This window comes from Rattus rattus, chromosome 6 (assembly GCF_011064425.1).
Source record: "Rattus rattus isolate New Zealand chromosome 6, Rrattus_CSIRO_v1, whole genome shotgun sequence".
NCBI lineage: Eukaryota > Metazoa > Chordata > Mammalia > Rodentia > Muridae > Rattus > Rattus rattus.
This window is the reverse complement of record NC_046159.1, coordinates 124101836-124115302: the sequence shown is the minus strand read 5'-3', so window position 1 is coordinate 124115302 and position 13467 is coordinate 124101836. Positions and strand designations below refer to the sequence as shown.

The window sequence follows — 13467 nt, the reverse complement described above, 5'->3', positions numbered from 1 at the left end:
TTTCCTGATAAATATTTAGAACATTTTACGTATTGTTTCTTGTTTATATACTATATTACAGTACAAAATGAACTAAAAGTCTGTGAAATTATTTTATCTCACACCCTTGATTTTAGCTCATAATACTTTCCTATGTATCTGGGAATTTTTTACAACAGGATAGGCCTTACAAATTGTTCATTAAAGGAAATGTTGAGTTCTACATAAAGTACCCACTGCATTTCTCATGTCCTTTCAGCAGTCTTCTCTGCAGTCTGGAGTAGACGTCTGCACCTAGAATCACATTGAAGATTCCTGTAGAGCCTATCCTACAAGACTGGGTGGATATTTGTCATGTAATCATGATCTTAGAATGAGATATCCCTAAGTTTATTATAACTGTATTTTTATTTTCTACCCTGATTTTATATGCCAAAACAGAAAAAGTAAGAGCAAGTTCACAGTGTTATTTGATTCTCAGGATCTTTTCACAAAGGCATCATGGCAAAAGATAAAAGTCATAAGTTGTATGCAGAGTCGTTAAGAATTTGGAGAAAACCCAGGATTTGAAACTGTTTGGAAAGAGAACATGACTGAACCATTCTACTGTACTGGTCATTTTGTTCTTTTCATCTTCAGGCAGCGAAAGAACTGATTAGTCATTTTGAGAACGGAATTGTCTCTCCAAGGCCACATGACACAGCACTGCATGAGAAAAACAGCAGCTGACATGGATATAGAGATCATTCTGTGCCAGAAATAGTTCCAGATTTGGTGGGTATATATACAGAATGCTCTTTCACACCTAGGATTCTCTGACACAGGTACAAGACTGACTGTCCATATATTCTACGGGAGGTGACTGGATCTCTGAGTGTTTAAGGTCACACTGTTAGGAAACAGTAATGGGTAGAATTTGATTCAGAATCCAAATTGGTAACCAATTCATCTGCAGATTTATTAACAATATTTTGGCTGGCCGGGCAGTGTTGGCACATGTCTTTAATCTAACCACTTAGGAGGTAGAGGCTGTGAGATCTCTGAGTCAGAGGACAGCCTGCTATACAGAATGGGTTCTAGGACAGCCAGTGCTAAACAGAGAAAAGCTGTGTGAGAAAGAGTGAGGAAGGATAGTGGGGATACAAGAGAGCAGACAAGTGTGTGGTAGGGAAACAGAGAGAGAGAGAGAGAGAGAGAGAGAGAGAGACAGAGACAGAGACAGAGACAGAGACAGAGACAGAGACAGAGACAGAGAGACAGAGAGAGACAGACAGAGACAGACAGAGACAGAGACAGAGAAAGACAGAGAGACAGAGAGAGAGAGAGAGAGAGAGAGATGAATATTAGTCATGGTGGTAAAGCAGCAGAATAAAGCAGACACTGAAATAAAATGACCCTGTGCACTGGAACACATGGACACGCAGCCTGCTAGCAGGGAATATTTCTAATTTCATTCATTCTTCTCCATTCAAACTCACCAGATATGTAAATCTATTTTGTGTCTGACAACAAAATGAGATGCAGCTCTTGCCCCAGAATGAACCAAACCCATGGTACTGGAGAGGAAATTTATTCTTAGAATTCATGGAAATGTTTAATGTACAAGAAAGTTTATATTCTGAGGTAGCTGCCTCACAACAGTACAGACAATTCAGCCTTTATGGGAAAGCATTAAGACAGTGGAGACAGTGAAGATGGCTTTGAGGTATTGTGAGCTGGATCTGACCATGGTGACATAGAATCGGGATTAGGTGACATCTTATTGCCAGCTCAGTGTAGGTTGGCATTTGTGAACAAGGCTGTATTTTGTAATGATTTTTGTAATGATTTTGTAATATTTTGTTCTCCCTTTTCTTCTCAGGTTTTTGGTATTTGCTTCAAACCGACACACAATGAATAAAGACAACATACTCCCCTCTGACACCAACATAAAAATCACCTTGTTCTCTGAATTGAGTGTTGGGATCTTAGCTAACAGTGTCCTGTTGTTTGCCCACCTCTGCATGTTCTTTGAAGAGAACAGGTCTAAGCCCATTGATCTCTACATTGCTTTCTTATCCTTAACCCAACTAATGCTGCTTGTAACCATGGGACTCATAGCTGCGGACATGTTTATGTTTCAGGGGATATGGGATTCTACCACATGCAGGTCCCTTATCTATTTTCACAGACTTTTGAGGGGTTTCAACCTTTGTGCTGCCTGTCTGCTGCATGTCCTTTGGACCATCACTCTCAGTCCTAGAAGCTTCTGTTTAACAAAATTTAAACATAAATCTCCCCATCACATCTCAGGTGCCTTTTTTTCCCTCTGTGTTCTCTATATGTCCTTTAGCAGTCACCTCTTTGTATTGATCATTGCTACTCCCAATTTAACCAAAGATCATTTTACTCAGTTCTGCTCACATCTACCCATGAGTTACTCCAGAACAACCATGTTTTCCTTACTGATAGTCACCAGGGAAGCCTTTCTTATCAGTCTCATGGCTCTGTCCAGTGGGTACATGGTGACTCTCCTATGGAGGCACAAGAAGCAGGTCCAGCATCTTCACAGCACCAGCCTTTCTTCGAAATCATCCCCACAGCAAAGGGCCACCAGGACCATCCTGTTGCTTATGAGCTTCTTTGTGGTTTTCTACATTTTAGATACTGTTATCTTCCAATCAAGGACGAAGTTCAAGGATGGGTCAATACTCTACAGTGTGCAAATTATTGTGTCCCATAGCTATGCCACCATCAACCCTTTTGTGTTTATTTTCTCTGAAAAGCGCATAATCAAGTTTTTGGGGTCAATGAGTGGCAGAATAATAAATATTTGATTATTCAGTGATGTGTATGGACCTGAATATAACCCAGTAAATTGTGATATACCTCACAGCGACAGCATATTGCACGGAACTTGGAGTCTCACAAACCACTATATTGTAGAAAGAATCCCTTATGTACTGAGTGAAAGCATCACCTGTCAATAAAAGCTGAAGGCTTATTAGCAAAAGGCAGGAAATAAAAGGTAGGAGTTCTGGTAGAGAGAGATAGGGACTCTGGGATTTAGTTGGAGGGGGAGATTTACCACCTGGACTCTGAGAAAGTCAGAAGGATGACATTGAATAAATGTAACTAGTCTTGTGGCAGACATAGAATAATTTAAATGGGTTATATAAATTATATATAGTGTTGAGCCAGTCGGGAAACAAAATCAAGCTTAAGGCCTATTCATTTATTTATGAACTGGGGTACAAATGGGAAGACCTGTGGTTTCAAATCACTGTGATTTTCCTAGGATCATCCCAAGATCCAAAGACATTATGTGTGTCCAGAAAATTATTGTACATTATCTTTACTTTGGAAAAATTTTCCTCCTCCTTATTTTGACATAGGAACTTTAAGAGGGCATGCATGTGAGAGAAATATGTCACATTAAGAGGGACTAATTCATTAAAACTCTTTTACTCAAAAAGTTATTGCTATGACAATACTATACTCATACATATGAGTATGTAGAATGCTCAGGTTATTTATCTGGAAAAATGATTAACTTAGTGAATGAAACTCTAGAATTTTTATTTCAGAAATTTATCTTGTAAAAATATTTTCAACAATTCCCACAGCTCTGAGTTTTCTAATACAAATTATTGATTGTGCATTTAATATGTTTTCTTAACTCTAATGCTTAATGGTACTGTCACATGGTCTAAATAACTAAAATATTTTCATCTTATATTTTCATTTAAGTGATAATATTTTTAATGCAATTTTACAGGAAAATACTAAAATTGTTACATCTTTATGTGCACCAGAGGACCTTTTTGGAGAGTTGGTTCTCTCACTACCTTTATGTAGATTGTGAGTACTGATTCAAGGTCAAGCTTTCATGCTCAATGGCCCATTTGTGACTTCTTTATGGTGTATGCTGTTTAGACATATTGTTGTGATCCTCATGTCTGTGCATCTTGCCATACCCACCAGTGCACATCATCTCAAACACTCTTTTTGTACTTTTCTTTTCTTTTCTTTTCTTTGTTTTCTTGGATTTTTTCATATTTTCATTTCAAATGTAATCCCATTTCCCAGTTTCCCTTCGGAAACCCCCTATTACGTCCCTACTCCTGCTTCTATGCGGTTGCTACCCCAATCACCCAACCATTCACTCCCTCCTACCCACCCAGACATTCTCCTACACTGAGGAATTGAGCCTTTACAGGAACAAGGGCCTCTCCTCCCATTGATACCCAACAATGACATTTTCTGCTCTATATGCAGCTGGAGCAATTGTTTGCTCCATGTACACTCTTTGATTGGTGGGTTAGCCCATGGGGGCTCAGGGGAATCTAGTTGGTTAATATTATTGCTCTTCCTATGTGGTTGCAAACCTCTCCAGATACTTCTCTCCTTTCTCAAACTTATTCATTAGGGACCTAATTCTCATTCTAATGGATGGCTAAAAGCATCCTTCTCTGTGTTTGTCAGGCTCTTGCAAAGCCTTTGTCAGGCTCTTGTCAGCCTGATTTCTTGGAATCCACAATAGTGTCTGTATGTGGGATGGATCCTCAGGTGTGGCACTCTCTGGATGGCATTTCCTTCAGTCTCTGCCCCACACTTTGTCTCTGTATTTCCTCCTATGAGTATTTTCCTCCCCCTTGTAAGAAGGACTGAAGCATCCGCACTTTGGTCATCCTTTTTCTTCAGCTTCATGTGGCTTATGAATTGTATGTTGGTATTCCAAGTTTTGGGACTAATATCCACTTATCAGTGAGTGCATATCATCTGTGTCCTTTTGTGATTATGTTATCTCACTTAGGATATTTTCTAGCACTATCCATTTGCCTAGGAATTTCATGAATTCATTGATTTTAATAGATAATTAGTACTCCATTGTATAAATGTACCACATTTTCTTTATCCATTTCTCTGTTGAAGGACATCTGGGATCTTTCCACCTTCTGGCTACTGTAAATAAGACCGCTATGAACATAGTAGAGCATGTGTCCTTGTTATATGTGGGATCATCTTTTGGGTACATTCTCAGGAGTGTTATAGCTGGGTCCTTAGTTATTTCCTCTGTCCAATTTTGTGAGGAATCACCAGACTGATTTCCACAGCATGCAATCCCACCAATAATGGAGGAGTGTTCCTCTTTCTCTACATCTTCACCTGCATCTGCTGTTACCTGAGTTTTTTGCCTTAGCCATTTTGACTGGTGTTAGGTATAACCTTAGGGTTGTTTTGATTTGCATTTCACTGATGCCTAAATATGTTGAACATTTCTTTAGGTGCTTCTCAGCCTTTCAAGATTCCTCAGTTGAGAACTTTTTGTTCAGTTCTGGACCCCATTTTAATAGGGTTATTTGGTTCTCTGGTATCTAACTTCTTGAGTTCTTTGTATATATTGGGTATTATCCCTCTATCAGATGTAGGTTTGGTAAAGATCTTTTCCAAATCCTTTGGATACCATTTTTTCATATTGATTGTGTCCTGTGCCTTACAGAAAGTTTGGGATTTTCTGAGGTTCAATTTGTTTATCCTTGGTCTTATAGCATAAGCCATTGGTGTACTGTTCAGGAAAATTTCCCTTGTGCCCATGTGTTGGAGGTTCTACCCCACTTTCTCTTTTATTAGTGTCAGTGTATCTGGTTTTATATGAGGTCTTTGATCCACTTGGACTTGAGCTAAGTACTAGGAGATAAGAATGAATTTGCAAATTGTTCCTTCTAATTCTATAAAGAAGTAAGTTGAAATTTTGATGGGGAGTACATAGAATCTGTAGATTTCTTATGGCAAGATGGCTATTTTGACTATATTAATCCTGCTAATCCATGAGCATGCAAGATATTTGCATTTTCTGATATCTTCTTTGTTATCTTTCTTTGGAGACTTAAAGTTCTTGTTGTACAAATCTTTCACTTGCTTGTGTAGAGTTACACCAAGGTATTTTATGTTATTTGTGACTTTTGCAAAGGGTATTGTCTTCCTCATTTCTTTTTCAGCCTTTGTGTAGAGAAGGGATACTGATTTTTTTGAGTTAATTTTATACCCAGCCACTCTGCTCAAGTTGTTTATCAGGCTTAATTGTTCTCTGGTGGAACTTTAGGGTCACTTAATTATACTAACATATCGTCTGCATATAGTAATATTTTTATTTGCTCCTTTCCAACTTGTATACATTTAGCCTCCTTTTATTGTCTAATGGCTCTGGTTCCTGGTTTGCTGTATATCGGTTTTATTATGTTTATGTATGGGCCTTGAATCCCTGATCTTTCCAAGATGTTCATCATGAAGGCATGTTGAATGTTGTCAAAATCTCTCTCAGTATCTCATGAGATAATCGTGGGGATTTTTTGGTTTCTTTTTGTTTTGTTTTGTTTTTTGTTTGTTTTTGTTTCTTTATATAGAGGATTGTGTAAATGGATTTCCATTCATTGATCCATTCCAGCATCCCTGGGATAAAGCCTAATTTATAATGGTGAATAATCTTCTTGATGTGTTCTCTGGTTCAGTTTGAAAGAAATTTATTGAGTTTTTTTGCCTTGATATTCATAAAGAGAAATTGGTATGAAGTTATCGTCTTTTGTACAGTCTTTGTCCTTTACATATAAGCATAATCGTGGCTTCAAAGAATGAATTATGTAATGTTCCTTTTGTATCTATTTTGTGGAACAGTTTGAAGAGTATTGTTAGTAGGTCTTCTTTAAAGGTCTGATAGAACTCTGCATTAAACCCATCTGGTCCTGGGCTTTATTTTGGGGAGGAGTTTTTTAATGTCTACTTTTATTTCTTTAGGAATATTGGACTTTTTAGTTGGTTTATCTGATCCTGCTTTAACTTTGGTACCTCCTATTTATCTAGAGAATTGTCCATTTTCTCGAGATTTTCCAGTTTTGTTGGGCATAGGTTTTGCAGTAGGATCTAATGGGTTTTTTTTAAATCCCACAATTTCTGTTGTTATATCTCCCTTTTCATTTTTGATTTTGTTAAGTTGTGTGCAGTCTCTGTGCCCTATGTTTATTCCGGCTAAGGTTTACCTACCTTGTTGATTTTCCCAAAGAACCAGTTCCTGGTTTTGTTGATTCCTTGTATAGTTCTTTTTGTTTCTACTTGGTTGATTTCAGTCGAGTTAAATTATTTCCAGCTGTCTAATCCTCTTGGGTGTATTTGATTCTTTTTGTTCTAGAGCTTTCAGGTGTGCTTTCAAGCTGCTAGTGTATGCTCTCTCAAGGGTTTTGTTTTTTTGTTGTTTGTTTTGTTTTGTTTGTTTTTTCGGTACTCAGAGCTATGACTTTTCCTCTTAACACTGCATTCATTGTGTCCCATAAGTTTGGGCATGTTGTGTCTTCATTTTAATTAAATTCTTTTAAAAAGTCTCTAATTTCTTCATTTCTTCCTTGACCAAGTTATCATTGAGTAAAGTGTTGTTCAGCTTCCATGTTTATGTGGCCTTTGTGGTTTTTGCTGTTATTGAAGGACAGAATTAGTCTGTGTTGATCTGATAGGATGCATGGGAGTATGGCCATCTTCTTGTATCTGTTGAAGCCTGTTTTGTGTCCAATTATTGGTCAATTTTGGGGGAGGTACCATGCTATGTTGAGAAGAAGGTTTCAGAATTAAATGTTCTATCAATATATGTTAAATCCTTTTGGTTCATTACTTCTGTTCGTTTACCTGTGTCTGTTTATTTTCTGTTTCCATGATCTGTCCATTGTTGGAGTGGGGTGTTAATGTCTCCTTCTATTATTATGTGTGGTGCAATGTGTTCTTTGAGCTTTAGTAAAGTTGCTTTTATTAATGTGGGTGCCCTTGCATTTGGAACATAGATGTACAGAATTGAAGGTTCATCTTGGTAGACTTTTAGTTTGATAAGTATGAAGTAACTTTCCTTTTCTTTTTGGATAACTTTTGATTGAAAGTCAATTTTATTCGGTATTAGAATGGCTACTCCAGCTTGTTTATTGTGACCATTTGCTTAGAAAACTGTTTTACAGCCTTTGACTCCGAAGTAGTGTCTGTCTTTGTCACTGGGATATGTTTCCTGTATGCAGCAAAATGCTGGGTCGTGTTGACACATCCAGTCTGTTAGTCTATGTCTTTTTATTGCAGAATTGAGTCCATTGATGTTAAGAGATATTAAGGAATAGTGATTGTTACTTCCTATCATTTTTGTTGTTTGAGATAAAATTTTGTTTGTGTAGCTATCTTTTGGGGGGTTTGCTTAAAGAAGATTACTTTTCTTGCTTTTTCTAGGCTGTAGTTTCTCTTTCTGTTGGATATTTCCATCTATTATCCTTTGTAGGGTTGGATTTGTGGAAATATATGTGTCAATTTTAGTTATGGAATACCTTGGTTTCTCCTTCTATGGTAACTGAGAATTTTGCTGGATATAGTAGCTTGGGCTGGCATTTTAGAGTGTGTATGACATTTGCCCAGGGTACTCTAGCTTTTATACTCTGTTGAGAGGTCTGGTATAATTCTGATAGGTATACCTTTTTATGTTATATGACATTTTCCCTTACTGCTTTTAGTATTCTTTCCTTGTCTTGCACATATGGTATTTTGACTATTTTGTGAAGGGAAGAATTTCTTTTCTGGTCCAATCCATTTGGAGTTCTGTAGGCTACTTGTATGTACATGAGCATCTCTTTCTTTTTTTAGGAAAGTTTTGTTCTATTATTTTGTTGAAGATATTTACTGCCCCTTTCAGCTGGGACTCTTCACTCTCCTCTACACTTATTATACTTAGATTTGGTCTTATCACTGTGTCTTGGATTTCCTGAATGTTTTGGGCAGGAGCTTTTTGCTTTTTGCAATTTCTTTGATGGTTGTTTCAATGTTCTCTATGATATCTTCTACCACTGAGATTCTATTTTCTATCTCATTTTCTGTTGCTGATGCTTACATCTATGACTCCTGATCTCTCTCCTAGGTATTTTTTTATCTCTAGGATTACCTCCCTTTGTGATTTCTTTACTGTTTCTATTTCCATTTTTAGATCCTGGATGGTTTGGTTCAATTCCTTCACCTGTTTGCTTGTGTTTTCTTGTAATTTTTAAAGGGAATTTTGTGTTTCTTCTTTTAGATCTTTGCACTGGCAAGTTTTATATGTCAAGTTGACAGAATCTGAGGTTCTCACAGAGAAAGGAGCCTCATTTGAGGAAATGCCTCCATGAAACTCAGATCTAAGGCATTTTCTCCACTAATGATCCAGTGGGAGGGCCCAGCCCATTGTGAGTGGTGCCCTCTTTTGCCTGGTAGTCTTGGGTTCTATAAAAGAGCAAGCTGAGCAATCGAGGGGAAGAAAGCCAGTAAGTAACATCACTGCAGGGCCTCTGCATTACCCCTGATTCCTGACTTGCTTGAGTTTCAGTCCTGACTTCCTTTGGTGATGAACAGCACTGTGGAAGTGTAAGCTGAATAAATCCTTTCCTCTCCAACTTGCTTCTAGGTCATGATGTTTGTGGAGGGATAGAAACCCTGACTAAGACAATATTCTAATTGTTTACCTGTGTTCCCCTGTAAATCTTGAAGGAAGATATTTGTGTCCTTCTTAAAGTCCTCTATCACCATCTTGAGATGTGATTTTTAAAGCCAAATTTTGCTGTTCTGGTTTGATGTGTTATCAAGTACTTGCTGTGGTAAGACAACTGAGTTCTGATTGTGCCAAGTCGTCTTTGTCTCTGTTACTTAGTTCTCTTCCTTGCCTCTCTTCATCTGGTCACCTCTAGTGTTAGTTGGTCTGGTGTCTCTGACTGGAGCTTGACCCTCCTGTGGATCTGTGAGCCTATAATCTTAGGAGTAAGATCACTACTGACAGACCATCTCCCTTTGAGCAGGATATGTGTATGGAGGGTTGTGGGACAGCCTTAGTTCTGAGCACAGATGGAGACTGGAAAGATCCTGTCCCAGGCTGCATTGTGGTTACTGTGCCCTGTGTTGTCCTGACTGGTCCTCTTTGAACAGTTATTGGAGCAAAACTCTTCGTCTCACTTTTGTTGGTTACATAACCTGTTGCACATTTATGGTGCTACAGTGAAAGTTGAGGAATCTGTGAGAGATATCCTGCCAACAAACCATTTGACAAAGTTCCTTGTATGAATTTGAGACTCAGGACCTTGGAGTCTTGAGAAGTAATATGGCTCACTTGAAAGAGAAATGACGGAGGAGCGACTCCAGGCCCAAGACCAGAAGTAAGACCACCTTTTCTGCCACAAGTTACCTGCCTGGTGGACTCAGGACACACAGAGGCAAAATTCCTCAGAGAATGGGCACTTCCTGTTACTAGCTGGGGCTCGAACCTTGCTGATCCTGGCACACAGCTACCTGCTCCCAAACCCCGAGGGAGAGAGAACTCACCACACAGACAGGTGAGCACTCCTGAGATTGCAGGGAAGGAGAGACTGCCAGTACTGTCCACCCTTGCCCACATCCCGGGCCCAAGATGAAACTGTGTAGGGCCTCTGGGAACAGGAAGATAGGGGCAATCAATGCTGGGGTCCAGACACCACCCAGATCTGAAGGGACCTGGTCAAAAAGCTCCCTGCACCCAAATCAAGTGGGAGGGAAAACTAGACCTTCAGAGGGGCAGACACGCCTGGGAAACCAGAGGAGACTAATCTCTGCCCACATTTCTGACTTTAGAAGAAAACGCCTAGCACCATCTGGGCCTCCTGTGCACAGGGTCCCTAGTGAAGGTGGGGCAGGCCCTTATGGTTGCTGCCCTCACGCAGAGCTGACACCCGGCTCTGGGGAACAACACCAGCCCCAAGACTAGAGGTAAGACCAACTTTTCTGTTCCAAGTGACCTACCTGGTGGACTCAGGACACACAGAGGCAAAATTCCTCGGGGACTGGACACTTCCAGTTTCTAGCTGGGGCCCAAACCTTGCTGATCCAGGCCTACAGTTTCCTGCTCCTAAACCCCATGGGAGAGAGAGCTCAGCGCCCAGACAGGTGGGCACTCCTGAGACTGCAAGGCAGGAGAGACTTCCAGTACTGCCCACCCTTTTCCATATCCCTGGCCAAGAGGAAACTGTATAGAGCCTCTAGGAACAGGAAGATAGGAACACTCAACGCTGCGGTCCAGACACCGCCCAGATCTGAAGGGACCCAGTCAAAGAGCTCCCTGCACCCAAATCACGTGGGAGGGAGAGCTAGACATTCAGAAGGGCAAACATGCCTGGGAAGCCAGAGGAGACTACTCTCTGCCCACATTTCTGACTCTAGAGGAAAACACCTAGCACTATCTGGGGCCCCTGTGCACAGGGAACGAGCGAAGGCTGGGCGGGCCCTTCTGGTTGCTGCCCTAACAGACAGATGAAACCTGGCTCTGAGGAGCAATTTCAGGCCTGAGATGAGAGGTAAGACAAACTTTTCTGCTCCAAGTGACATACTGGGTGGATTCAGGACACACACTCACAGGAACACAGTAGACAGGAACAATTACACGCCTGAAAGTAGAACACTCTGTGCGCATAACTGGCTGAAAGAGAACAGGAGAACAGGTCTACAGCACTCCCAACACACAGGCTTATAGGACCATCTAACCAATGTCACAAATAGCAGAACAAGGTAACACCAGAGACAACGTGATGGCAAGAGGCAAGCACAGGAACCCAAGCAACAGAAACCAAGACTACATGGCATCATCGGAGCTCAATTCTCCAGCAAAGCAAACACTGAATATCCAAACACACCACAAAAGCAAGATCTAGATTTAAAATCACATTTGATCATGATGATGGAGAACTTCAAGAAATACATAAAGAACTCCACTTAGAGAAATGCAGGAAAGAAAAAAAAAAAAAGCAGAAGCCTATAGAGAGGAAATGCAAAAGTCCCTGAAAGAATTACAGGACAACACAATCAAACAGGTGAAGGAATTGAAAATGGAAATAGAAGCAATAAAGAAAGCACAAAGGGAGACAACCCTGGATATAAAAAACCAAAGAAGAGACAAGGAGCCTTAGATACAAGCATCAACAACAGAATGCAAGAGATAGAAGAGAGAATCTCAGGAGAAGAAGATTCCATAGAAATCATGGACACAACAGTCAAAGGTAATGTAAAATGGAAAAAGCTATAGGCACAAAACATCCAGGAAATCCAGGACACAATGAGAAGATCAAACCTAAGGATAATAGGATATAGAAGAGAGTCAAGCCTCCCAGCTCAAAGGACCAGTAATATCTTGAACAAAATCATAGAAGAAAACTTACCTAATCTAAAGGAAGATATGCCCATAAACTTACAAGAAGCCTAGAGAACTCCACATAGATTGGACCAGAAAATAAACTCCTCCCATCACATAATAGTCAAAACACCAAATACACAAAACAAGGAAAGAGTATTAAAAGTGGTAAGGGAAAAGGTCAAGTAATATAAAAAGGCAGACCTATGAGAATTACACTAGACTCCTCACCAGAAACTGTGAAAGCCAGAAGATCATGGACAGATGCCATACGGACACTAAGAGAACACAAATGCCAGCCCATTTTACTATATCCAGCAAAACTCTCAATTAACATAAAAGGAGAAACCAAGATATTCCATGACAAAACCAAATTTACATAATATTTCTCTACAAATCCAGACCTACAGAGGATAATAAATAGTAAAGCCCAACATAAGGAGGAAAGCTACACCCAAGCAAAAGCAAGAAACTAATTGTCTTGCAACAAAACAAAGAGAAGAAAAGCACACAAACATAATCTCACATCAAAATACGAATATAACAGGAAGCAACAACCACTATTCCTTAATATCTCTCAACATCACTGGACTTAATCCCCCAATAAAAAGACACAGAATAACAAACTGGATACACAATGAGGACCCTGCATTCTGCTGCCTACAAGAAACATACCTCAGAGTCAAACACAGACACTACCTCAGAGTGAAAGGCTGGAAAACAACTTTCCTAGCAAACGGTCTGAAAAAGAAATCTGGAGTAGCCATTCTAATATCGAATAAAATCGATTTTCAACCAAAAGTCATCAAAAAAGATAAGGAAGGACACTTCGAATTCATCAAAGGAAAAATCCACCAAGATGAACTCTCAATTCAAAATACCTATGTTCCACATACAAGGGCATAAACATATATAAAAGAAACCTTACTAAAGCTCAAAGCACACACTGCACCTCACACAAAAATAGTAGGAGATTTCAATACCCCACACTCTTCAATGGAAGATCACGGAAAGAGAAATTAAACAGAGAATTAGACAGAGAAGTCATGAACCAAATGGACTTAACAGATATTTATAGAACATTCTATCCTAAGACAAAAGGATAAACCTTCTTCTCACCACCTCATGATACTTTCTCCAAAATTGACCATATAATCGGTCATAAAACAGGTCTCAACTGATACAGACAGATAGAAATAATCCCATGCATCCTATCAGACCACCACGGGCTAAAGATGTCTTCAATAACAATAAGGGAAGAACGGCCACATATACATGGAAGTTGAACAATGCTCTAGTCAATGATAACTTGGTCA

At 39.6% G+C, this 13467-nt stretch overlaps 1 protein-coding gene across 1 annotated transcript; it reads left to right on the top strand.

Annotated features, from left to right (window-relative positions):
• The first annotated feature begins 1847 nt into the window (after positions 1–1847).
• LOC116902950 (vomeronasal type-1 receptor 96-like) lies at positions 1848–2795 on the top strand. Its single transcript, XM_032905276.1, has one exon. The coding sequence runs from the start codon at positions 1872–1874 to the stop codon at positions 2793–2795; it is 924 nt and encodes a 307-aa protein (XP_032761167.1). The 5' UTR covers positions 1848–1871.
• Positions 2796–13467: the final 10672 nt, after the last annotated feature.

Excerpts from the sequence above, each read along its gene's own strand:
- LOC116902950 (XM_032905276.1), top strand. The coding sequence starts at position 1,872 with ATGAATAAAGACAACATACTCCCCTCTGACACCAACATAAAAATCACC.